Source organism: Nomascus leucogenys, chromosome 10 (assembly GCF_006542625.1).
Source record: "Nomascus leucogenys isolate Asia chromosome 10, Asia_NLE_v1, whole genome shotgun sequence".
In the NCBI taxonomy this organism is placed as follows: Eukaryota; Metazoa; Chordata; class Mammalia; order Primates; family Hylobatidae; genus Nomascus; species Nomascus leucogenys.
The window spans coordinates 37,065,568-37,093,439 of NC_044390.1; the positions used below are offsets into that span (position 1 = coordinate 37,065,568).

The 27,872-nt window shown below is 36.8% G+C and overlaps 1 protein-coding gene across 1 annotated transcript; it reads left to right on the top strand.

Annotated features, from left to right (window-relative positions):
- IL26 (interleukin 26) lies at window positions 1-27,872 on the top strand. The gene is made up of 5 exons (XM_003259775.4): window positions 1-223; window positions 309-365; window positions 527-661; window positions 27,138-27,203; window positions 27,290-27,872. The coding sequence occupies exons 1-5, from the start codon at window positions 53-55 to the stop codon at window positions 27,374-27,376; spliced, it is 516 nt and encodes a 171-aa protein (XP_003259823.1). The 5' UTR covers window positions 1-52; the 3' UTR covers window positions 27,377-27,872.

Sequence of the window (27,872 nt, forward strand, 5' to 3'; positions counted from 1 at the left end):
TAGTATCTCTTGGGCCGCTGTGAGTGACACACGCTGAGTGGGGTGAAGGGAAATGCTGGTGAATTTCATTTTGAGGTGTGGGTTGCTATTAGTCACTCTGTCTCTTGCCATTGCCAAGCACAGGCAATCTTCCTTCACCAAAAGTTGTTACCCAAGGGGAACACTGTCCCAAGCTGTTGACGCTCTCTATATCAAAGCAGCATGGCTCAAAGCAACGATTCCAGTAAGTATTAGGCTCTGTTTAAAATCATGACCTCAAGGACATTTACAATCTTGGATACAACTTATTTCTCTTTGTTTTATTGTAGGAAGACCGCATAAAAAATATACGATTATTAAAAAAGAAAACAAAAAAGCAATTTATGGTAAGTCAGAAAGTCTTCTTCTTTTTTACATTTCCACTTATTTGATGTTTATTTCCCCCTGCATTTAAATTTTTTTCACAGAGTAATTAAGTAATGATCAGGGGGACATTAAAAAAAGATTCATAATTTACCATATGCAACTTCTTGTATCTTGTTTTTAGAAAAACTGCCAATTTCAAGAACAGCTTCTGTCTTTCTTCATGGAAGACGTTTTTGGTCAACTGCAATTGCAAGGTTGCAATAAAATACGCTTTGTGGAGGACTTTCATAGCCTTAGGCAGAAATTGAGCCACTGTGTAAGTATACACAACAAATACTGTGCATTTGATCCTAGAAACCTATTTAGAAGCCAGCATGTAAGAATCTGTCTACACACCAAAGGGTGAGTAAAGCGAACTTTGTAATTGTTGGCTTGTATTCCAAATGGAGAGGTCATCACCAGGGAAACAGCATCAAATAACTGTACATTACTCAGAATGCTGCTATTTATTATTTCTTAAAGAATGGCTCATAAAACACACTGAAGAGAGCTAAAGTAACATGAAATGGTTTTCAAATAAATACTTTAAAATCATTCTCTCATTATGTGTTCCCAAGTAATTCATTCATCCATTTAATATTTCTTGAGTACCAACTTTGTGCCAAACACTATTCTAAGTCTCCCTCTCTCCTTTCCTCCCTCCCTCCCTCTCTCCCTTCTTCCCTTCCTCCCTCCCTCCCTCCCTTCTTTCCCTCTCCCTCCCTCCCCCTCCCCTTTCTCTTCCTCCACCCTCCCTCCCTTTCTTTCTTTTCCTTCCTTCATTCTTTCTTTACTTCCTTTTCTTTCTTTCTCTCCTTCCTTCCTTCTTTCCCATAATAATAATAACTAACTGATGCCCTTTTTCTTATTTACTTATCTTTTTTAAAAAATAGTTGTGCCCCTTTTAAGGCATAATCTCAGTAAAAACCTTAAAAAGGGATAGAGATGCCTTCTTTGGTACCTAAATTATTTGATGCCTCAGTATGGTCACTGTCATAGCAAGCAGTGCAGAATTAATTAAGAAGGTAAAAGTGATCACATTTCTATGAAAACTTCCACAGTAATAAAGACCAGTGCAGAAAACAAAACAAAACAAAACAAAACAAAAACACTGAGCCAGAATCTGTGTGATGTTAGTTGAGTTGCCTCTGTGGGGAATATTGAAGCTTTTCTGTGCCCTTAGTTGGGGTCCAAGCATGCCTTCTCCGGACTCCTGCAGTTGTAGCTTGCAGATGGTACAAAGGTTGGGTGGGGAGCCTTATTGCAATCCTTGGGAAGCCAGTTGGAAAGGAGCTCTCCGTCCTGGGCATCATGGTCACTGAGACTTAAACACTAGGCCATTAGAGGGGAGTGTTTATTTTTTAAGAGTTAAGATGTCTTTTTCTTGTGGTCAACTAAAGTGCTCCTTAACCCAAATTTCAGCCCAGAGTACATGAGGCATTTTATGAGTGTGAGTAGATCAACTAGGTTCAAAAGAAAAAAACAAGCAAAAAAAAAAAAAAAAAAAAAAAAAACCCCGACAAAGTTAAGTTCTCTATTTCTTTGGTTAGTTTGTGTTTGTTATATCCTTACTTAGGTTTGGACTGCATGGTTTTTCATAAACTCTCATATTTTATTAAAATCACAACACTGATAAAAAGAAATTACAAACTGATACCTCTTTGCAAAACACAGGGAGAATTCTCTGGGCCAGTTCCGGTGCCTGGAATTTTGTTCTATGCTTAACCTATAAGACTACCTTATGAAGAAAGTACATCTGTAACTATAAATAGTCTCTTAAGTTTAAGTTGCATTGTTAAATCCTTGCCTGACACAGTATAGAGTGTCTGGTTCCCCGGAACCCCCAAATCCATGTCAGGTTTTCACTACTAATTTGGTTTTGTTGACCCAAATAGCTAGACAACATATAGCGACAGTTATAACCTAAAACGAACAATATTCTAGATGAAAAGCTTAGGAAACCTAGATCTGTCTAGGAACTCTGGTTTTTCTTGGTTTGTTTCTGGGGAAGTTTTCCTAAAGTGGGTGGGACAGTGCGGCGCCGCTCTGGTTGGTTGTTGCTGCTTACCAAAGGGTCTGGCTCCCTCCTGTGGCCAAATACGAACACATCATCTCATCAATCTCGCCAGGGAGCACGTAACTCCGAGCTTTCCCTTCCCTCCTCCCACCTCAAGCCCATCAGTGTGAGCATCAGTTGTCTTACAAGCTGTGAAGTTTATGCCCTGGGGTAAAGCAAGCTCCCCTGTGAAACATAAAGCGTCAGGATTGGCCTGAGCGTTAGAAAGACTGCAGACATTGATTTAGGGAAAAATGTAACTGGCCTGGTGTCTAATCTTTCAGCCAAACGTAATTTTATATTTTTGGCAACAGAAGCTGGTATCTGTCTGTTTAATACAAATTAACTGAGCATCTACTCTATGAAGCTCTGAATTAGTGGTTGGGAGAGGGCTTAGCAGACAGAAGTTATAAAACATGAAGTAAACAACATTAATTTAAATATGATATTTTCTTAATAAAAATGGACACTAAATGTAATCAATGTATACATGGTCAACCTATTGAAACTAATTATACTAGCTGTATTTCCCCTGCCGTCCATACTATTGAGGTTGTTGTGGGAAAAATAAGTAAAACAAAGCCCTGGGGGTTCAGAGCAGTAGTGATCAAGTCACAGGTGGTCAAATCCCTTCTTGAAAGGGGGGACTGTAAGAGGGGGCCTTCCGTTCTGCAGGCTCTGAGCTTTAGAAAGTTTTCTGCAGAACCTTGACATATTTTAAAACTGATCCAAGGCTTCTTCCATGATGGGGAGACAGGAGGAAATGGCCCATTCTGTTTCCTGGACGTGGTACTCTGGGATAATGCTTAGGTTAGTATGATGCTATAGGCTAAATAGGATTTTGAGGGGTTGATTGAGCAATGAATGCTGCATTGGTAGTGCTGCTGCAGAGTTAAATGCTGTCTGTGTTCTGAACAGCTGATTTACACAGAATTTTGGCACACAGCCTACTTGCTTAATGTGTGCACTTAATATTTGAAATTATGCCAACAATAAAACATTGGTTTGTGTTCTTCTGAAAGTTCTCCCCGCCCCAAACCTTGGGAATAATTTTAAAAAAGCAAAACATATGATATCAATTGCTTTAAATCATTTGAAGAATCCAATAATTATGTATTTTGTATCTTAATACATTAAAGGTAATAGTAAGGATTACTACAGCTCTTTGGGCATGGGATTTTCACATGCTCTTACCAGTGTACCTGTTTTATTTCTGTTGACAATTTTTAATGGATACCAGAGTTATTAAAAGATGCTTACTCTGCTAAAGTTGCAAAGACATTTTAATTTGTGTTGGTAACTTTTTTTCAGATAGTTATACTTTACCAGATAGGATATGACTGTGGTTTGATTTGCTGATTACATGCTGAATTAGGTGAAAATTTTCACATATCAAGAGCCAAGTACTAAATTATTCCTTTAAATTTAAAGTAGCCTTCCCTGGTAGGTTTAATAGGAGTATTTGGGTTGGGGAAATATTGCAATTCCAATGATGGAATACTTATGTACTATATTACCAAATCTTATTACCTTGGAATATAACCTGGATTATATTTGAGTTATCCTTGGTGGGTGTTGTTTTGTATCACCAGAAAGAAAAACTTAAAGATGAACTCTGGTATAACCCGGAATTAGATACTGGATCACATGCTGTCAGCTAGAGATGATCAATATCTATTTCACTTGCAGTTCATTTGCATGGAACTTTGTGATTACTGGCCGCAGATAACAGTATAACTCTTTTGACATTCATATCACCAGCCCACTATTGAACATTTCTAGGTTTTAGATAGTTCAAAATTCAGACATAAAAATAAAATGCTCATGGTGAGCAACTGGTCCTATCCACCTCCTTTCCATTTATTCTTTTTTATTCCTGTTCATAGGCAACATTGTGTCACTCATTACTATTTGATAAAGGTGATGAAATAAGTAATTGCCACATTTTGAGGGTATGGATTTGCACTTGATGGATATTCGTCAAATGGCTGAGACCACGTGCTTTCCTTCCTTTTCCTTCCTTCATTCCTTTCTTTTTCCTCCCACCCCATTCCTCTTTTCCTTTAATATACTTAAAAAACTGTCCATGTGCCTGCTCCAGAACAATTGCCAAATGATGAATCTGTCAATGACCAAGCTGTTGAGTTAGGTTTTTCTTTTATTTATTTAGTTTTAGTTGACTGGCTTTGTTTTGTCTTCATGAGAAAGCAGCTTTCGTGTTGAGGACTGTTGTGTTTGTTTCTGTTCCTAATTCCTACTTTTGGAAATAAAGACCAAGTAGCAGGGAGAGGGGAGACTTGAGGGCATAAAAATCCTAAGATCGGAATGTTTTTGAGCATGCAGAATTCTTATGACTATATTTAAGATTAATATATTTGTATACAAGGGAGAATATATAAGAAATTGGCCAGGTACGGTAGCTTACGCTTTTAATCCCAGCACTTTGGGAGGCCGAGATGGGTGGATCACCTGAGGTCAGGAGTTTGAGACCAACCTGACCAACATGGCAAAACCCCATCTCAAGAAAAAATACAAAAATTAGCCGGGCGCAGTGGCACGTGCCTGTAGTCCCAGCTACTTGGGAGGCTGAGACAGGAGAATCTCTTGAACCCAGGAGGTGGAAGTTGCAGTGAGCCAAGATCGCACCACTGTACTCCAACCTGGAAGACAGAGCAAGACTCTGTCTCAAAAAAGAAAAAAAAATTCTCCATAGTCCAGAGCACATTTGAGTATATGTACCGATTTTGGTGTTAGAGGGATGCTAACTGCTAATTGTAAGAAGTACTCCTCCAATTTTGGTGGCTTCACATTTTAAAACTTTATTTCTCACCAACGTAAAAGTCTAGGTTTTTTAGATGGTGACGCATTTCTCCACATTATGAATCAAGGGTCCAGACTCGTTCCATATTGCAGCTCTCTCATCTCCTAAGCTTTCTGCTTTGGGTCAGTGGAAGAGGGATGAGACTAGTCAGAAGACGTGTCAGCTTCTTAGAGGTCTTGTTCCCCAAATCACACATTCACTCTGCTCACATTCCATTGCAACAACTCATCACATGGCCACAAGTAACTGCAAGGAATCATGGGAAATGTAGTTTAGCTTACGGCTCGGAAGAAGAGAAAATAAATTTTGGCCTACAGCTAGCAGTCCTGCCATAAATATTTAAGAATTCTTTAATAATATATTATTTATGACCAGGGCCACTCTTAGCTTATAGAGTACCTTTGCACAAAGCAGAAAAAGGGATATAGCCTTGCAGGAGCAAGGTACAATGAATACAGCACTCTTAAGTGGGGTATTCATGTGTGAGGCATGCCTTGCTCAATGGTACAGGATGATTCTGCTTATAACTAGTCAATGAATGATTTCTTCTTATGAATACATTCTTCTCGTGAATAAGAAGGGAATTCAGACAGAGGAAAACTGAACTTACCCTGCAATGGTATTATAAAGACAAAATAAAAATTGAAATAACTAAAACTAATGGGTTAAAAGAAGTACATTTTGTAAATTGGTTGGGTAGTGTATTAGTCAGGGTTCTCTAGAAGGACAGAACTAATAGGGTAGATGTATATATAAAGGGGAGTTTATTATAGGAGTACTGACTCACACAATCACAACGTAAGGTCTCATAATAGGCCATTTGCAAGCTGAGGAGCAAGGAAGCCAGTCCGAGTCCCAAAGCTGAAGAACTTGGAGTCTGATGTTTGAGGGCAGAAAGCATCCAGTATGGGAGAAAGATGTAGGCTGGAAGGCTAACCCAGTCTAGTCTTTTCACGTTCTTCTGCCTGCTTTTATTCTGGCCGCACTGGCAACTGATTAGATGGTGCCCACCCAGATTGAGGGTGGATCTGTCTTTTCCAGTCCACTGACTCAGATGTTAATCTCCTTTGGCAACACCCTCACAGACACACCCAGGAACAATACTTTGCATCATTTCAATCCAATCAAGTTGACACTCAATATTAACCATCGCAGGTAGTGAATTGACTTTTGGCAAACTGTCTTACAGCAGTTTGGCCTAATTCTATATTTGCTGGCCACTGTGTTAGGTGCTGGGGCAAAAAAGGCAAGTGTGATTTGGTCCAGGCTCTCTAAACTCTTTTTGGATGGGAAAAGTAAACAAAAAATTCCATGAATCATAAAATGCAAAATATGTGAGTGCTTAAAGTTTTCTGTTTGAAGAAGTCACTGTGAAACCCAAAGGAAGAAGTAGTTAATTCTATCTGCCGCAGGGATAGGGGTACATGTGGGGGGAAACTCAAAAGACTGTTATTAAAGGAGATGATGCTTGAGCTTAATTTCCAGGGGAATGGCAGGGGAAGAAGCCTGAATAAAGGTTTGGTGGTATGAAACAACATGCCACATTCAGGAAGCTGCAAGTAATTGAGTATGGGTGTAAAGGGGCTTGTGGACCGTTAAGAGAAGGTAGGCTGGTCAGATTTTAGCCAGGGGATATTAGTAGGGTCAGGTAAAGGAGGGCCTGGTGAGACTGGCTAAGGAGTTTGGATTTTATCCTGAGGATAAGGGAAAGCCATTGAAAGGCATGGCATGATCAAATACATGATGTTTTAGAAAGAACTCTCTGGTGACTGTATAGGGATGTATGTAGAGGTGGGGCTCAAGACAGAGGAAACCGTGAGATGAGACTTGCAATAATGTGCCGAAGTGGTGGCACACCAATGTCATAGGCAAGAGTGAGGAGAGCCTGAGGGAGAGAGGAGAGCCCAAGATGACCCCAAGATTTCTACTTGGGGGCCGGTTGTGTGGGTGCTGGTGCCATTTACTGAGAACACAGTAGAAAGCTTGCAGGAGGGTTAACAGACCTGCTAAAAGTTTGAGGAGTCCCATGCAAAAGTGTAATTACAACCATAGCACGTAGCTCTTTGTATATATTTTGTGTATGTTTAAAATGTACTGATGTATCTATTTATAGATTTATTGAGGTATAATTGACATATAATTTTTTTTTTTTTGAGACAGAGTCTCACTCTGTCACCCAGGCTGGAGTGCAGTGGCACCACCTTGGCTCACTGAGACCTCCACCTCCCGGGTTCAAATGTTTCTCGTGCCTCAGCCTTCCAAGTAGCTGGGACTACAGGCGGGTACCACCACACTTGGCTAATTTTTGTATTTTTAGTAAAGATGAGGTTTTACCATGTTGGCGAAGCTGGTCTCGAACTCCTGACCTAAAGTAATACATCTGCCTTGGTCTCTCAAAGTGCTGGGATTACAGGTGTGAGCCAGTGTCTAGACTTCTAATTGATGTACAATTAACTGAGCAAATCTAAAGTGTATAATTTGAAGGTTTTAACATATGTATACACTTGTGAAACCAACACCACAATGAAGATAATAAACATATCCATCACTTTAATGTAAATTGTACTATTATATGTGTTATACTCTTTTTTTTTTGGTCTGGCTCTTTTCACCTAGCGATTCACCCATAATTATTTTGAGATTCGTTCATATTTTTGCAAGTATCCATAATGTGTTTCTTTTTCATTGTCAAGTAGCCTCCCATTGTAATGATATGCCACAATTTCTTTATTCACCTATTGATGGGCATTTGCTTCCTCCTCTCCCAGCTGCTATGAATATTCATGCATAAGTCTCTGGAGAAATATTTTTATTTCTCTTGGATAAATACCTAGGAGTGGAAAGTTTTGATCACAGATTAGTTATATGTTTAACTTTGTAAGAAACTGCCAAACTGTTTCCCACAGTGGTTTTTTTATCATTCTACATTTCTAGCAGTAATGTATGAGAGTTCAAAGTGCTCATTTTTTTTTTTGCTCTCACTTGATAAGATCAGTGTTTAAAATGTTAGCCAGTGTAGCTGAAGAGTAGTGGTATGGCATTGTGTTTTCAATCTGCATTTCCACAATAACTAATGATGTTGAGCATCTTTTGATTATTTACCACACAATAGCTTCTTTGATAAAATGGCTGTTCAAATAGTGTGCCCTCCTTTTTAAAATTGGGTCGATTGGTTTCTTATTGTTGAGTTTTGAGTATGTGAGTGTGTTTTACAATATATTCTTGATACAAGTCCTTTATCAGAGATATAATTTGTAAATATTTTATCAGATATCTATGACAGCTTCTCATTATCTTAGTGTCTTTTGGAGAGATTTTACATTTTATGAAGTACAACATAATAGTTTTTTCTTTAGTGGACCATGTTTTGGTGTCATATTGAAGAAATCTTTATTTAACACAAAGGTCATGAAAAATTTTACATTTAGAAGTTTCCTAATTTTAAATATCACATTTAGATCAATGCCTTTTTAACACATTGACAGGATTGTATGATTTTTTATTTTTGCACAATTGAAACAATGAATTACATGATTTTCAAAGTTAAACCAATCTTGCATTTCTGGGATGGACTCTACTTGGCAATAATATATTATTTCTTTCATACGTCACTAGATTTAATTTGCTAAAACTTTGCTTAAAAATTTTGCATCTACATATGTGAGATGTTAGTCTACAGTTTTCTTGTAATATCTGTGTCACTTTGATACTAGCATAATCCTGGCCTCATAAAGTTGAAAAGGGTTTATTTTTTAAATTTTCGGAAAGTGTTAGTATAGACTTATTTTTTTTTCTTAAATGTTTGGCAAGATTTACCAGTGAAGCCATTTTTGCTTAGAGTTTTCTTTGTGGGAAGATTTTAAACTATGTATTCTATTTTTTAGTAGATGCAAGGTTATTTATTCAGATTATCTATTTCTTTTTGAAGGAACCTTGGTAGTTTGTGTCTTTCAATGATTTTATTCATCTCATCGAATTCACCAAATTTATAGCCAGATAATTTTTCATGATATTTCCTTAATATGCTTTTAATATCTGCATAGTACAGGATGATGTCACTTCTCTTATTCCTGATATTGGTAATTTTTGTCTTTATTTTTTTCTTTCTCACGTGTCTGGCTAAAAATTCATCAATTTTATTTTTTTCTCAAAGAACTAGTTTTTAGTTTCATTGATTTTTCTTTATTACTTTTCTGTTTTTTATTTCAGTGATTTTTCTTCTGAACATTATTATTCATTTTCTTCTATTAGATTTATATTTAGTCTGCTCCTTCTAGTTTCTTAAGATAGAAACTTGGGTCATTAACTTGAAATTTTTTTTTCTTTAGGTGGAAGCTGAGATTATTAATTTGGAATTTTCTAACTTTTTATTATAGGAGTTTAGAACTATAAATTTCCCTCTAAGTACTTCTTTAAATTTCACAATCTTTGCTATGTTGTGCTTTCACATTTATTTGCTTTAAATTACTTGCTAATTTCCCTGTTGATTTTTCTTTTATATATGGATTACTTAGAAGAGTGTTATTTAGTTTCTGTATGTGGGAATTTTTCTAGATACTTTTCTAATTTTGATTGCTAATTTGATATCATTTTGGCCAGAGACCACACTTTGTATGACTTGAATCCCTTTATATTTGCTGATCCATGTTTCATAACCCAGAATTTGGTCTATTTTGGTAAATGTTCTATGTATATTTGAAAAGAATATGTATTCTGCCATTGTTGGGCTGAGTATTTTATACATTTCAATTAGTTTTAGTTGTGACAGGTTTTTGCTTTTTCGCTTTTTTCTATTTATTTTATCAATTATTGGTATCTCTGACATTAATTGTGAACTTCTGTTTCTTCTTGAAGTTCTATCAGATTTTGCTTCATGTATTTTGAAGTTCTGTTGTTAGGTACATAAATGATTATGGTTGTTATATTCTTTTGATGAATTGACACATTTATCATTATAAAATTACACTTATTGTCCCTAATAGTGTTCTTTGTCCTGAAATCCACTTCTTTTTTGATGCTAATAGAATCACTCCAGCTTTCTTTTGATTAATGTTAGTGTGCTATATCTTTTTCCATCCGTTTACTCATAACGTATTCATGCCTTTCATTTTTCTCATTATTACTTGTTTTAAGCAATTTGATTATGATGTGAATTGGTGTAGTTTTCTTCCTGTTCCTTGTGCTTGTAGTTGATTGGGAATCTTGTATTTGTGAGTATGTGGTTTTCATCAAATTTGAAATTGTTCAGCTATTATTTATTCAAAAAATTTTTTCTGTATCTCCTGTCTCTTCTCCCCTCAGAATGCTAATTACACATATATTAGCCCATTTGTAGTTGTCCCACAGCTCACTGATTCTGCAGGTTGTTTTTTTCCCAGTTTTTTTCTGTGTTTCATTGTGAATACTTTCTATTGCTATATCTTCAAGATCTCTAATCGTTTCTTTTGTAGTGCCTATCTGTTAGTCCCATTCAGAATATTTTTCACCTCATACATTGTAGTTTTTATCTCTAGAAGTTTGAATTGAGTCTTTTTAATATTTTCCATTGCTCTACTTAACTTCTAGAACATATGGAATAGAGTTATAGAAACTTTTAAAATATCCTTATCGATTAATTGTAACATTTGTTTCCACTCTGGGTTGGTTTGAATTGATTGATTTTTCCCCCGTTATGGGTCATATTTTACAGCATCTTTGCATGGCTGGTAATTTTGATCAAATGTCAAATATTATGAATTTTACCTTGTTGGATCTTAGACATTTTTATATTCCTATAAATATTCTTGAGTTTTCTTCTGGGACACAGTTAAATTACTTGCAACCAGTCTGATCTTTTCAGATCTTGTTTTTTAAGCTTTGTTAGGCAGGGCCAAAGTACTGCTTAGTCTAGTGCTGATTTTGCCCCTCATTGAAGCACCACATTCCTGTAAACTATACCATATTGCCTATGATTTCACCTTCCTTTCTTCTTTTCCTTCTCCTCTTCCTCCTTTTTGAAATTTATTTGTTCAGGACATTTGGCCATTTGTCTTACAGAGTTTCTCATAGCCTGTATTTTCTGACTGCATTTTCATAATGTCATTTAATATATTCTCCTCTTTATTTACCATAAATTAACAATTATATAGACTTGATCAGATTTAGCTTGATGTTTTAGCTAGAACAGTTTATAGGTAGCACTGTCTACTTTCATTGGGTCACATGATATATGATCTTTATTTTTACAATGATAACAACCACCGACAATTATTGTCTAGATCCGTTAATTCATAAGGCACCACAAAATAATAATTTTTAAATTCTATTCTATCTTCTTTACTCATAAGCTGGGATAATTCAATAAATAGAATCTACTTCTATTTGGATGTTCTGAGGAACTTATCATATAAGAAAGCGAGGTTAAATACTTAATTATCTTTCTTTATTTGCTAGCTTTCAACATAAGGGGTTGGTTTTTTGATTTTCTCTCATAATGACCAATGAATTATTAATTTTGTTGTCATTTTCTCTGTTCCATTATCCATGAACTGAAATTATTTCTTATTTTTGTGAAACTTATCTGATTTTTCTAAGGTACCTGCCTTTTGGACTTCCTTGCAAGTCCGTTTCCTTGAGCCACTCTTAAGATAAAACACCATGACAAATTATCATGATAGACTCCAAGGACTGGAATTCCCATTACCACTGTATTTGGACATCCTTTCATTGTTTCTGGTAACATTCTAAGCATTTTGCAGCACCTAATAAAATGTATTTTCCAATTAGTTTGATTTGGGTAATTCAGATAGTATAATTGTTCAAAAAATAAGTTATGTATCATGTAAACTTCTTTATGTTTATACTCCCTTCTAGCCATAATATTTGGAAAATTGTGTATGTAAGAAGACATTTTAGAGATTCTTATAGACTCAAATACTCTCAGACTTGAAAGAGAATTTAGCAGTCACCTTATTGGATTCATAAAATAATTTACCTAATTGCTAGTGATCAAAATAGAAATGAAAATAATTTCTGTTAGTTTTTAAGATTTCATCGTCTACTTTAATTAACATTTTGAGAGCCTGAACAGTAATTGGTATTTAGAGAGACACATTTCTTCATGTTGGTTGCATGTAATTAATTTTCAAGTCTGGCAAAAATCGGCAAACAGAATATTGTGTTTCCATTTTTTGTAGGCTGTTTAATAAGTAACTTGTATCATCAATTGCAACTATCTTATCAACTTGTAAAATATTACCAATTATTCATCCCTGTAATTTAAAATTGTAAAAATTGCAATTGGTTGAACTGATAAAGCAAGAGTGAGACCAATCCTGTCTTATTCTTTCGTCAACTGCAAAGTCTAAAACCTATGTCTTCAATAACAGTAGCCTCATCTTAAGGTTGTTGGGAGAATTAAGTACCTAGCATGTAGTAGTTTTGCAAAATTGTTAGTGCTTCCCTTATTGCTTTTCATGCACAGAGCATTAATTTTTATTCCAATTACATTTTCTCAACAATTTACAAAGGAGTGGTTCTCTTAAGTAATCAAATACTTTTTTAGTGCTTAATATTAGTATTATCTTGTATAATGTGTATAATTTATAGTAGTAGCTTATTTTTTTTTTATGAGACGGAGTCTTGCTGTGTTGTCAGGCTGGAATGCAGTGGTGCAATCTTGGCTCACTGCAAACTCCACCTCCTGGGTTCAAGCGATTCCCCTGCCTCAGCCTCCTGTGTAGTTGGGACTACAAGTGCCTGCCACCATGCCTGGATAATTTTTTGTATTTTAGTAGAGATGGGGGTTTCACCATGTTGGCCAGGATGGTCTCGATCTTCTGGCCTTGTGATCCTTCCACCTTAGCCTCCCAAAGTGCTGGGATTACAGGCGTGAGCTACCACGCCTAGCCAGCAGTAGTTTAATTTAAAGATAAATAGGCTGAGCGTGATGGCTCATGCCTGTAATCCCAGCACTTTGGGAGGCCGAGGTGGGCAGATCACTTGAGGCCAGAAGTTTGAGAGCAGCCTGACCAACATAGTGAAACTCTGTCTCTACTAAAAATAAAAATAAAAAATTATCTGGATGTGGGGTGCATGCCTATAATCCCAGCTACTCAGGAGGCTGAGGCACAAGAATTACTTGAACCCAGGAGGCTGAGATTGCAGTGTGCCAAGATTGCACCACTGCTTTCCAGCCTCAGCAACAGAGGGAGATTCTGTCTCCAGAAAAAAAGATAAATAAATTATGAATAATTGGTTTTACTTTTGGTAAAGGTATTTCCTAATTATGTTATTGAATTGTTTTGCTGACAAATTCATTTCTTGGTTAATGATATATAATTTCTCTGTCAAAATTGTGAGGCATGAAAAATAATGGAGAAAAAGCAAGCTGGCTTCACGATCCCTTCTTCTGCATCCTGAAAACCAAAAACAAATACCCAGCACTGTGATTATCAGTAGCAATATCACAGAATGGTAATATATGAGGATAAGACAGTTCCTGAGGCCTCAGAGAAGTGAAAAAATTTTGGGCAGATAGTAATAGAACTGGAATTTTACATCCACAATGCCCCTCCCCCAATCTGCCAGGCACCAAGCATAGGGAAAATTTTCTCCCAACTCACAATTACTACGCTGGAAAACGTGGGATTGAGGTGGACAATCAGCTTCCCCATCATCTTGAGTTCCTGGGTAGGATACCTATACCTGCCTCAACAAAAAGTCAAAATGTGTGTGTGTTGGGGGATGGAGTTAAAGTATAGTTTTTAAAAGTATTTCCTTGGTTTGTGTCTAGTCCCTTTTTATTTTGATCAAATATTAGTTGTCATCTGTTTGAAATAACTCGTTATATTTATAAGAGGTTTTTTGTAAGCCTCGTGGTAACCACAAAGCAAAAACTATAATAAATGCACTAAAAATTAAAAGCAACAAAATAAAACACACTGCCAAAGAAAATAACCACAGAAGAAGACAGTAGAAAGGAAGAGAGGAGTTAAAAAAACAAAACAAAACAAAAACCCCAGAAAGCAAGTAACAAAATGTCAGTAGTAAGTTTTTACCTATCAGTGATAACATTGCATGTAAGTGGACTAAATTTTCTAATTAAATGGCAAAGTGGCTGAATGGATAAAGAAACAAGACCGAACAATATGCCACCTATAAGAAACTTGCTTCACCTATAAAGGCTCACATAGACTGAAAGTTAAGGAATGGATAAAAGATATTCCATGCAAATGGAAACCAAAAAATGAGCAGGACTAGCTATCCTTTTATCAGATAGACTACAAGCCAAAGTCCGTAAAAAGAGGATAGAAAGTCACTATATAATGATAAAGAGGTTAATTCAGCTAGAGGATATAACAATTATAAATATCTATGCATGCAACATAAGAGCACCCAAGTATATAAAGCAAGCATTAATAGATCTAAAGGGAGAGCTAGACTGCAATACAATAATAGCAGAGGACTTCAACACTCCACTCTTAGTAATGGACAGATCATTTAGACAGAAAAAGTTAAACTACACATTAGACCAAATGGATCTATGTGACACTCACAGAATAATTCACCCAACTGCTACAGAATACACATTCTTTTCATCAGTACATGGAACATTCTCCAGAAAGACCATATTTTAGGCTACCAAACAAGTGTCAGCACATTCAAGAAGTCATAATTATGTCAAGTATCTTTTCTGACCACAATGGAATAAAACAGAAATAAACAACAAGAGGAATCTTGGAAACTACGAAAACATACGGAAATTAAATAATATGCTCCTGAGCAATCGATGGGTCAATAAATATATTAAGATGGAAATTTAAAAATGTCTTTAAATAAATAAAAGTGGAAACACAATATACGAAAACCTATGGGATACAGCAAAAGCAGTCCTAAGAGGGAAGTTTATAGCAGTAAATGCCTACCTCAAAAAAGTAGAAAGACTTCAAATAAACAACCTAATAATGTATCTGAAGGAAGTGGGAAAGTAAGAACAAACCAAATTTAGTAAAAGGAAATAACTAATAAATGTCAGAACAGAAACAAATGAAATTGAGCCTACAAAAACAATAGGAAAGTGCAATAAAATAAAAAACTGTTTTTTTTGAAAAGATAAACAGTGGACATTTAGCTAAGAAAAAAAGAGAAAACACAAAATAAAATCAGAGATGAAAAAAGAGACATAACAACTGATACCACAGAAATACAAATAACTATTACAGAATTACAGAATATTATGGGCAATTATATGTTAACAAATTGGAAAACTTAGAAGAAATGGATAAATTACTAGACAACATGCAACCTATCAAGATTAAACCATGAAGAAAGAAAACCTGAACAAACCAATAATGAGTAACAAGATTGAAGCTGTAACAAAAGTCTTGTATTAAAGAAAACTCAGGACCTAATGGATTCAGTCTGAGTTCTACCAAACATTTTAAAAAGAATTAATTCCAATTCTACCCAAACTCTTAAAAAATTGAAGAGAAGAGCATATTTCCAAACTCATTCTGTGGGTCCAGTTGTACCTTGATATAAATCAGACAAGGACACAACAAAAAAGAGAAAACTACAGGCCCATGTTTCTAATGAAAACAAACACAAAAATCCTCACAAAAATATTAGCAAACCAAATTCAACAACACATTTAAAAGATCATTCACCAGATCAGGTGGGATGCATCCCAGGGATGCAAGGATGGCTCAACATGTGCAAATCAATAAATGTGATACATGAAAAGAACCAAGAAAAAAACCCATATGATCATTTCAATAGATATTGAAAAAGTATTCAATAAAATTTACATCCCTTTATGATAAAAACCCTTAACAGACTAGATATAGAAGGGACATACCTCAGAACAATAAAGGCCATATATGAGGAGCTAACATCATACTGAATGGGGAAAAATTGAAAGCCTTTCCTCTATCATCTGGAACAGGACAAGTTTGACCACTTTCACCACTTTTATTCAACATAATACTGGAAGTCCTAGCCACAGCAAATAGTCAAGAGAAGGAAATAAAGGGCATTGAATTTGAAAAGGAAGAAGTTAAATTATGCTTTTTCACAGATGACATGGTCTTATATTCAAAATATCCTAAAGACTCTACCTAAACTGTTAGAACTGATAAAAAAATTCTGTAAAGTTGCAGGATACAAAATCAATTTACAAAAATCAATAGCATTTATGCATGCAAACAGAGAACAATATAAAAAAGAAATAAAAAAGCAATCCCATTTACAATAGCTACAAAAATATAAGATACCTAGGAATAAATTTAACCAAGGAAGTGAAGGATCTCTATAAGAAAAACTATAAAACATTGATGAAATTGTGTATAAAACAATGAAATTGAAGAGGACACACACAGAAAACATGGATATTCCATGTTCCTTCATTGAAATAAATAACACTGTTAAAATATCAATACTACCCAAAGCTATCTACAGATTAAATGCAATTTCTATCAAGATACTTCTAGCATTCTTCAGAGAAACAGAAAAACATGCTAAAATTTACATGGAACCACAGAACCACAAAAGACGCCCCCAAAAGCCAAAGCAATACTGAGCAAAAAGAACAAAGCTGGAAGCATCACACTACCTGACTTCAAAACATACTATAAAGCTATAGTAACCAGAAGAACATGGTACTGGCATTAAAAACAAAAAACATAGACCAATAGAAAAGAATAGATAACCCAGAAATAAATCCATATATTAACAGCCAACTCATATTTTGACAAAGGTGCCAAGAATATGCATTGGGGGAAAGAACAGTCTCTTCAATAAATGATGCAGGGAAAACTGGATAACCATATGCAGAAAAATGAAACTAAACTCCTATCTCTCACAGTATAGAAAAATAAAATCAAAATGGATTGGAGCCCAATATAAGACCTAGCACTATGAAACTATTGGAAGAAAACTTGGGGAAATACTTCAGGACATTGGTCTGGGCAGAGATTTTTTTTTTGAGTAAGTCCTCAAAAGTACAGACAACCAAAGAAAAAAATAGACAAATGGGATTACGTAAAGCTAAAAATCTTCTGCATAGCAAAGGAAACAATCGACAAAGTAAGAAGGCAACATACAGAATGGGAAAAAATATTTGCAACTATCCATCTGACAAGGGACTAATCAGAATATTTGAGGAACTCAAAGAACTCAATAGCAAAAAGCAAATAATCTGATTTAAAAATGGGAAAAAGATCTGAATAGACATACGAATGGCCAACAGGCCTATCAAAATACTCAATATCACTAATCAGAGAAATGCAAATCAAAACCACAATGAGATACCATCTCAACCCCGTTAGAATGGCTGTAACTTAAAAGGCAGTAGTGATGCTGGGAAGGAGGTAGAGAAAGGGGAACCCTGGCACACTGTTGGTGGGAATGTAAACTATATAGTGGGTATAATCGCTATGGAAAACAGTATGGAAGCTCCTCAAAAAACTGAAAGTATAACTACCATGTGATCCAGCAATCTCACTGCTGGATATATATCCTAAAGAAAGGAAATCAATTTCTTGAAGAGATAACCTGCACTCAAATGTTTATTCAGCACTATCCACAGTAGCAAACATATGAAATCAATCTAAGTGCTCATCAATGGATGAATGGATAAAGAAAATGTGGTATAATGAAAAAAATGAAATTCTGTCATTTGCAGCAACATGGATGGAACAGAGGTTTTCATGTTAAGTGAAGTAAGCCAGGCATAGAAAGACAACTATTTCCTGTTCTCACCCATTTGTGGGAGCTAATAAAGTGGATCTCATGAAGACAGTGAATAGACTGAGTGTGAGCAGAGGCTGGGAGAGGTAGGGGTGTGGCAAGATGAAGAGAGGCTCAAAAATACAGTGGGAGGAAGTTACTCTGATTTAATCATAACACATTATATGAATGCATCAAAATGTCACATGTACCCTGAACATATTTACATCTATTATGTCTCAATAAAAAATTATGGGGTGCAGCTCTATTGCTGAGTTAGGAATTTAATTCACATGCTAAATTGTGTGAACTAATTCTGATGAATGATAATAACACTGAAAAATGTAAAAACCTGCACTAACGTTATCCTACTATAGTATCTATTTGTATTTAAAGTATTAAAAAACTCTTTCTAATTTTTTTCTATGGTTGGAACATGAAGAAATGTCTTACAAGCGTTTAAGATTATTCTCGGTAAGCTAGCTTATCTATATCAGATGATCTTTGTAGTTATAGAGAATATAGAAATTGGATAATGATGCTTTGTAAACTTTTCTGTTCAATATCTACTGAGTTGTTGGATATTTGTCTTTTTATTAAAATTAAATGTCTGATTATGAATTTGGTTTCGCAGAGAGACACTTGGCTAATAATTTAGTCACTCTTTTCTCCTTTGATGAAAACTTGCTTGTAAATATAATCCTGCTTTCTTCAAATTATGCCAATTTTGTTATTTTCTTTCAAAGTTTCCTATAAATCTTTCTGGTGTCAATAGTTTTGTGTTGGTGTCCTAGTGCTTGTGCTTTTTTTTGCCAAACTGGTATTTATTTATTTAATCTATTTTTTGAACATTACACTGGCATAATTTTCTCAACTATGGCTTTAAAAGCATTTCAGATAATATCTGTAGGACCCCATGTGAACAACTGTGCAAAAAGTCAGTGAATAAGATTTGCTTAAGAGTCTGTATCTGCAGTAAAACAATAAAATTAAGTTTAATCTTTAGTCGAATCTCTTAAGTTTAGTCTTTAGTCGAATCTCTTATCTGTCACTCTTATCTATCATTTGTATTTTGGAGAAGAAAAGCTTTCAAGAAACCAAGGCTGTGGTCAGAGTAGAAACCATCTTAGCCATTAAGGTCAACTAAAAAAACAAAAAACAACAAGAAGAGTGGTTATGATCCAGTCTGAAGTTGTATATTGAGGTCTATAAAAATGAAGGTCTTATGTATGGTTTTTCACTTACCCTCTGGCTGTATATTTATAACATGATAGAGTATAATCTAATAAAATCCTTTTTGTCGAGAGAGGATTTGAGGCCATTCTCTGTGAGAATGCAGCCTGGGCAGTTAATTCTCTGAGGAACCGTGATACATGTAGCTGTCCACTGATAACCCACTATCTCCTTTCCTCAAATTATTGGTGTTGGGAGAAAAGCTGAGTGTTGCGAGAAGCTGAGGCAGGGGCTTGCATGTCTGACATAATGTGAAAGAGTCTTCGAACATGTCCGGGGTCCAGAGTCTAAAACCCCTCGTGGTCTTTGGAACACCAAGCTCTGTGCAAAAGGGTGGAAGGCTACCCTGACGTACCATAATCTAAGCCTAGGGCATAAAACCTGTCGGGGCTTGGATAGCATCCAGGGATCATGGCATAAAACCCCTCGTGGCCTCTGGAATGTGTCTAGACTTGCTAGCTCCTTGCTCTCCCAGGATCGATTGTATCTTGAGTTAAAAGAACCTGCTCTCCATTATCTCAAGTAGCAGAGCATATGCTAAACCGTCCCAGCTGTAAATCATGTGCTTAATGCAACGCTCCCTTTCAACCCCACATTCTCACCGCCTGTTTCTTTGTTTGATCACCAATAAATAGTCTGGGCTTCCAGAGCTCAGGGCCTTTGCAGCCTCTATACTCGTGTTGGCCCCCCCGGACTCACTTTCTCTCTCAAACTGTCTTTTCTCATTCCTTCGACTCCACTGGACTTCATTGCCCCCACGACCCGGTGTTGGGTCTGATTACCCCAACAATCAGTAGAGGTTTTCCATTTTTGCTTTAGCCATCATACGCAATACAAATTTGTATGATTTTTTGAACACATAAGGAAATTGGAAAAAACTAAGGATTGTACTGCTTGTTTATCTGATTGTTTTAGACAAAGTTATGAGGGTCACTAATGTCTAGGCCACGCTTCAAATTTTTAAGAAACAAGTAGGCTTGTGGACCCTGAGGTGGTAAGTCGATGCTTGCATTTTATTTGTTGATTGATTTATTCAGCAAACGTTTATTATTTAGTATTTGCTGAACACTATTCCAGATGCAGGGGACTCAATGAAAATTGGCAGACAATATTTCTGTCTTCATAGAGCTCATTGAAAATGCTGGCTGGGCATGGTGGCTGTAATCCCAGGACTTTGGGAGGCAGAGGTGGGTGGATCACTTGAGGTCAGGAGTTTGAGACCAGCCTGGCCAACATGGTGAACCTCCGTCTTTACTAAAATACAAAATTAGCCAGGCGTGGTGGTGGGTGCCTGTAATCCCAGCTACTTGGGAGGCTGAGGCAGGAGTATTGCTTGAACCCAGGAGATGGAGGTTACAGTGAGCTGAGATTGCGCCACTGCACTCCAGCCTGGGCAACAAGAGTGAAACTCCATCTCAAGAAAAAAAGAAAGAAAGAAAATGCTTTCTGCCCATCTTGGCTAGTCTCAAGTTGTGATTGGTGCTGCAAAGAGAGCACATAGGAGGATGTGCTGCAGCAGAGGTGGAGGTTGGGGGCCATAACTTGGATTTAATCTGAGGTTTTCAGCTGAGACCTGAAGGGTGTTTAAATTGTCTCTGCGCTCTCCAGCCTTTGAACACCTTGCTTCCCTGCCTAGTCATCTCTTCTTCCTGCTTTTTCCACTCATCTTTCAAGACACAAGTCACTTTTTTTCTTCTGGAAGCCTTCAGGGGTTGCCTCTCCTCTGTCTCCTGGAGCAGTCATGTTTTTGCTTTAATCACAGTATTTGTCATATAGAATTGTAATTGTGCACCACTCTGTCTCTTGGCAGACTGTGAGGCATCAAGTGTACCCTGGGGTGATTTTCATGCGGGGTACTTTTATACATTAAATATAGGTTTGAACTGCATAGGTCAACTCATATGTGTGTTTTTTTTTTTCAATAAATAGGTTTGAACTGCATAAGTCAACTTACGTGTGGTTTCTTTTTTCCAATAAATACATTAGACAATTTTTTGGAGATTTGTAACAATTTGACAAACTTGCAGATGAAATGTGTAGCCTAGAAATATGGAAAAAATTAAGAAAAATATATGTCATTAATGCATAAAATATATGTATTTACTAGTCTATTTTATCATTTGCTACCACGAAGTATCCACAAATCTATTATAAAGAGTTAAAATGTATCAAAACCCATACACACAAACACTTACAGACCATACATGGAGCCATTTGGTTTGTAAACAAAGGTAAAGATACAATATTAAAGCATCTGGCGACTGGGAACTTGTCTGCTGCCTTTTGGTTGGTAGAAACTGCTTCTACCAATCAATGTGTGCAAATTGCATGTAAATTGCACATTACCAATGTGTGCAATTTACTGTGGAGACAAACTGCTCACATGAAGATAATTAGCTGCACAAAGTTACTTGTGGTAATGCTGTACTACTATAATAATTCTGTAGCCACCTCCTGTTGCTATTGTAGTGAGCTCAAGTGCTGTGAATATCCACTTAAAATGCTGTGTAATGTTAATTATCTTCATGTGAGCAGTTTGTCGCTACAGTAAATTGCCCATCGCAGTAAAAAGTGGTCTGTTGTGTATTTTTCACTGTGTTTTGTGCAATATCATAAATCTGGAATAATACCATGGGTGCCACACAAAGTGCCACTGGTGATGCTGGAAGTGCTCCCAAGAAGTAGAGAAAAGTCATGACGTTACAAGAAAAAGTTGAATTGCTTGATATGTACCACAGAGTGAGGTCTGCAGCTGAGGTTGCCTGACAAATCCAGGATAAAGACCACTGTGAAAAAAGAAAAGGAAATTTCTGAATCCCCCCGCTACAGCTACACCAGCAGGTGTGAAAACCTTGCACTTTTCCAGAAACAACTTTTTAAAAATCTCCTATTGAAAATGCGGCTTTCATGTGGTTGTAGGACTGCTAAAAGAAAGGCACATCTATAGACCCTGATACGATTCAAGAAAAAGTGAAGTCATTATATGACAATTTAAAGCAAAAGAAAGATGAAGGATCTACAGCTGTAGAATTTAATGCCCTCAAAGGATGGTTTGAAAATTTTAGAAAGACATTTGGCTTAAAAAGCTGTCAAGATAACAAGAGAAACAATTTCTACCAACCAAGAGGCAGCAGACAAGTTCCCAGATGCCATTAAAACAATCACTGGGAAGGAAGGATATCTGCCTGAACAGGTTTTTGATGTAGATGGAAGTGCCCTATTCTGGAAAACAATGCTATAGTCATTTATCAGTAAAGAAGTGACCACCAGGATTTTAAGGCAGGAAGGAATAGGCTAACTTTACTGTTTTGTGCAAATGCAGTCAGGTTTATGATCAGGACTGCCCTTATTTATAAAGCTGCTAACCTCTGAGCCTTGAAGGGAAGAGATAAACACCAGCTGCCAGTCTTTCCATTGTAGAACATGAAGGCCCAGACAATGAGAACATTTTTTTATGGATTGGTTCCATCGGTGCTTTGTTCCTGAAGTCAGGAAGTACCTTGCCAGTAAGCAACTGCCTTTTAAAGTTTTTTTTGGATATTGGGCAATGCTCCTGGCCACACAGAACCCCATGAATTCAACAGAGAAGGCACTGAAGTAATCTACTTGCCCACATATACAACATCTCTAATTCAGCCTCTAGATCAAGGGGTCATAAGGACCTTTTAGGAACATTACATGTGGTATTCTACAAAAAGGATTGTCAACATTATAGAAGAGAACACCAATGGAGGGAACATCATCAAAGTTTAGATTACACTATTGAAGATGCTATCATTGTTATAGAAAAAACATGAAAGTCATCAAGCCTGAAACAATAAATTCCTGCTGGAGAAAATTGTGTTGAGATGTTGTACATAACTTCATAGAATTTACAACAGAACTAATCAAAGAAATCACAAAGTAGATTGTGGAGATGGCAAAAAAGATGGTGGGGGCAGGGGCGGGTTGAAGATCTCAAGGTATGGATCTTGGAGAAATTCAAGAGCTAGTAGACACTGCACCATAGGAATTAGCAGAAGGTGACTTGATGGAGATGAGTGTTTCTGAGCTAGTGCCAGACGATGAAGAAGAAGACATAGAAGAAGCAATGCCAGAAAACAAATTGACATTAGACAATTGGCAGAAGGGTTCCAATTATTCAAGAGTGGTTTTAACTTCTTTTATGACATGAACTTTTCTATGATACAAAGACTGAAACTAAAGCAAATGGTGGAAGAAGGGTTAGTACTGTATAGAAATATTTTTAGAGGAATGAAAAAGTCAGACAGAAATTACTATGTATTTCTTTAAAGTTACACCAAGTGCCTGCCTCTCCTGCCTCCCCTTGCACTTCCTCCACCTCTTTTGCTTCTGCCATCCCTGAGATAGCAAGACCAACTCCTCCTCTGCCTCCTCCTTAGTTTGCTGAACATGAAGATGGCAAGGATGAAGGCATTTATGATGATCCACTTCCACTTAATGACTAGTAAATATATTTTCTCTTCCTTATGATTTTCTTAGTTAATTGTCTTTTCTACAGCTTATTTCATTATAAAAATACAGTCTATCTATCCATCTATTTATCTATCTCACAAAATATGTGTTAATTGATTAATCATGTTATCAATAAGGCTTCCAGTCAACTGTAGGCTATTAGTAGTTTAATTTGGGGGGAGTCTAATGTTTTATGCAGGTTTTTAACTTCATTGGTGGGGGGGTTCAGTGCACCTAACGTTATCCTGCATTGTTCATCTGTAAATCATTCATTGGCAACTGTAAATCAGTGCTATGTGGCAGGGGCATTGCTGTATGCTTAGCATACAGTAAGTATGTGATAAATATATGTTGACTTAATAAAGAATGAATGTTTCCTATGACATGATTATCTCAAATTTTTCTCTGAGCTGATTTCTAGTTATTCTAGCCCTGCCAATAAATTGCCTCTGGTCTAGATCATATCAGCTTCTGTTGAGTTTGGCAAATCGTTCAGCCATTCTTATGATAAAACTGCTGACCCTTTTATCACACATTCTAATTTCAGCCACTGCAACTAGACTCAAAAATATAAAGAAAAGAAAATCATTCTTTTAATAAATTCCTCTTTCCAAGCAAAGCAATCTGAATTATGGCAGTAAAATCTGCTATCCTGCTGGACCTGTGGACACATTTACAACAGTATAAAGAAAATGAGAACTCTGTAGGTCAGATCTTTACTAGGGGTCACTCATAGTAAACAGTGCTCAAGGCACCAGGAAGTATCCCTTCAACCAGAGTGTAGTGGCAACACTGGCACTGTTAGGTTTTTTGTTTTTTTTTAATTGAACAGTGTTTTCCTCCTTTTTGACTCTCGTTACTCTTCCTAGAGTAGCATGTGCCTTTGGTGTGAGTGAGGGACAAAACCTCTCTGGCGCTTCCCACCTGCTGTGGGATGCATGGCACATCCACGTTCCCTGGGCAGAAGACACAGTTGACAGGAATGCCTTAGTTTTACTTAACTTCTGTAGTGTCCAGAATGTGGTTGGTTCTTTGGTCTCTCACCTTCAATGTTAAATCTTTAAATCCTGGCCAGTCGCGGTGGCTCACGCCTGTAATCCCAGCACTTTGGGAGGCCGAGGCGGGCAGATAACGAGGTCAGGGGATCGAGACTGTCCTGGCTAACACGGTGAAACCCCGTCTCTACTAAAAATACAAAAAATCAGCCGGGTGTGGTGGCAGGCGCCCGTATTCCCAGCTACTCAGGAGACTGAGGCAGAGGAATGGCATGAACCCGGGGGGCGGAGTTTGCAGTGAGCCAAGATTGCGCCACTGCACTCCAGCCTGGGAGACAGAGCAAGACTCTGCCTCAAAAAAAAAAAAAAAAAAAAAAAAAAAATCTTTAAATCCTAACACATGATTTTAGAAACATGAGGATTTTAGAAACGGGAGGAACTACTTTTAAAAAGGATTCTATGCATTAAATATTAGGATGAAGTTTTACTGAGCATTCACAGACACACTAATGACAGATTAGAACATTCCACTCATCCCAGAGAAAGAATCCCATGTTGTATAGTTTGGTGCAAATGTAACATGAAATACACCTAGAGAGCATTCTGAAGTCAGGGCTCCTATCACAGTGAGGTCTAACCCTGTGTTTCATGAATCCTGTACCTTAAGCTGAGCAGTCTGTGTCTGCAGCCCCTTGATCACAGCACTCTGCTGTGCCTAATCATGAAAGTCCCTTTCACAGGAAGAGTCTCTTCCCTCCTATGCAGGGTCTGACCTGAAGGTAGCATCCCCATTTGAGCAGAGCCATAAAACCGTCACCACCATGAACACCCCTGAAGAGACCTGTTGGTTGACCTCAGCCATGTTTCATTCTTTTTATAGATGTTATCATTTAGCCACTTTCATTTCATGTGTTTGAACGAAGTGTTATCTTTATTGATATGACATTCTTTTGTCGAGAGGACATTTAGAGACTAAATGTTATCATTTACCCACTTCCGTTTCACGAGTTTTAACTCTTACCTTTAACTGTTAGATAGTGACAGTATTTTGTCACGAGCATAGGACTTCCTGTGGGACGTTAGGTGAGTGACTTAACTACCTGGGCCTTGGTCTCCCTTTCTGCAAAGTGCAAACAATCGGCCTATTCAATCTCCTTGGTCTATTCCAGTGCTAAAAGTTTTATGAGTAAAAACTAAGTAGATAAATTAGGCATTTTCACGTTTTCGTTCCTTTCTTTTCTTTTATTAGTCCTATAGAAATTTGTGGGAGAATAGAGTACGATATTAACTTTCTCCTGTTTGATGCCCAGGTGATTCCTGTGCTCAGATAGGGTTTGAGAATTCACTTGCTCAAAGCGGACTGGTAGTTTCCCCTGGCCAGCCAGCCTACAAGCCAGCTGCTCAAGATACTAGCCTGCTGCTTCTCCTCATTTAGAAAGTAATATTAATGTCCTGGGTGCCTTCTCCTTGTAGTCTACACTGAACATTGTTCTGTGCTTTGTACATGACAGGCAGAGTGATTTTTTAAAAGGTAAATTTTTTTTCTTGTCATTCTCATGTCTTTCATGCTTCCCACATTTCTCTTGCTTAATTGCTCCAGCCATGCTTTCTTTCTTTCTTTCTTTCAGTTTCTGGAAAGCACTGAGCTTTCTCTTGCCTTGGAGGAGCATATTTTCCTCTGTCTGAGTTACTCTCTTGTATCTCCTCCCCACCTTCCTCTCTCCTTTCCTCAGTTTCTCATATAGCCTGTGCCTTCCCATTTTTGATATCTCAACTTAAATGTTGATATGGTTTGGCTGTGTGTCCCCACCCAAATCTCATCTTGAATTGTGATTCCCCAAATGTGGAGGGAGGGACCTGATGGGAGGCGATTGGATCATGGGGGAGGTTTCTCCTGTGCTGTTCTCATGACAGTAAATGAATTCTCACGAAATCTGATGGTTTAAAAGTGTGGCACTTCCCCCTCTGCTTGCTCTCCTGCTGCCATGTAAGATGTGCCTTGGTTTCCCTTCACCTTCTGCCGTGATTGTAAGTTTCCTGAGGCCTCCCTAGCCATGCAGAACTGTGAGTCAATTAAACCTCTTTTCTTTATAAATTACCCAGTCTCGGGTAGTTCTTTATAGCAGTGTGAAAATGGGCTAATACAAATGTCATTTTTCAAAAGAGCCCTCCTTGACCACCCAGTTGAAGGTAGGTGGTTCCTATATATCCCTGTCATAGAGCTTCCAGAGTTGCTAACACAGCTTTAATTGTAATTTGTAAATTTTTATTTTTGTTTTATTTGTTATCTGCTTTCCCATGAAACTTTAAGCTCTGTGAGGAAAAAGATCATGCATTATTTATTTTGCCAGTGCATATCTAGTGCTCAGCACATAATACCTGCTCTATAAATATTTGTTGAATGAATGAAAGAGTATCATTAATGCCTCTTCAACAATATTATCTGTAATTACTGTTGATTTCTTAGATTTCCTGTGCTTCATCAGCTAGAGAGATGAAATCCATTACCAGGATGAAAAGAATATTTTATAGGGTAAGAATTCTAAATCCTTATATTAAAAAACTTTGTTTTTTAAAATATGAAAAATTTATTCTCTTGTATCTGTACTTTATCTGCAGATTGGAAACAAAGGAATCTACAAAGCCATCAGTGAACTGGATATTCTTCTTTCCTGGATTAAAAAATTATTGGAAAACAGTCAGTAAACCAAAGCCAAGTACATTGATTTTACAGTTATTTTGAAATACAATAAGAACTGCTAGAAATATGTTTATAACCATCTATGTCTTTTAAAAACTTTTTAACATAATACTGACAGCATGTTAGGTGATTCAGAATAGACAAGAAAGATTTAGTATAATAAAGTTTTGGATATAAGTTGTCACTAATTTGCACATTTTCTGTGTTTTCAAATAATGTTTCCATTCTGAACATGTTTTGTTATTCACAAGTACATTGTGTCAACTTAATTTAAAGTATATAACCTGAATTAACTCATGTAATATTTGTGTGTGGAGGGAGATGTGCGGGGTGGAGGGGGAATGACAGATTTCTGGAATGCAATATAATGTTACTGAGACTTAAATAGATGTTATGTATATGATTGTCTATTTAAGTGTTTGAAAATTGTTAATTATGCCCAGTGCGAACTTAGTACTTAACACATTTTGATTTTAATTAAATAAATTGTGCTTCTTTCTC

Coding starts and splice junctions, on each gene's coding strand:
- IL26 (XM_003259775.4), top strand. CDS start 53: ATGCTGGTGAATTTCATTTTGAGGTGTGGGTTGCTATTAGTCACTCTG. Junction 366..526: donor AAACAAAAAAGCAATTTATG/GTAAGTCAGAAA, acceptor TCTTGTTTTTAG/AAAAACTGCCAATTTCAAGA. Junction 662..27,137: donor GGCAGAAATTGAGCCACTGT/GTAAGTATACAC, acceptor TTGATTTCTTAG/ATTTCCTGTGCTTCATCAGC.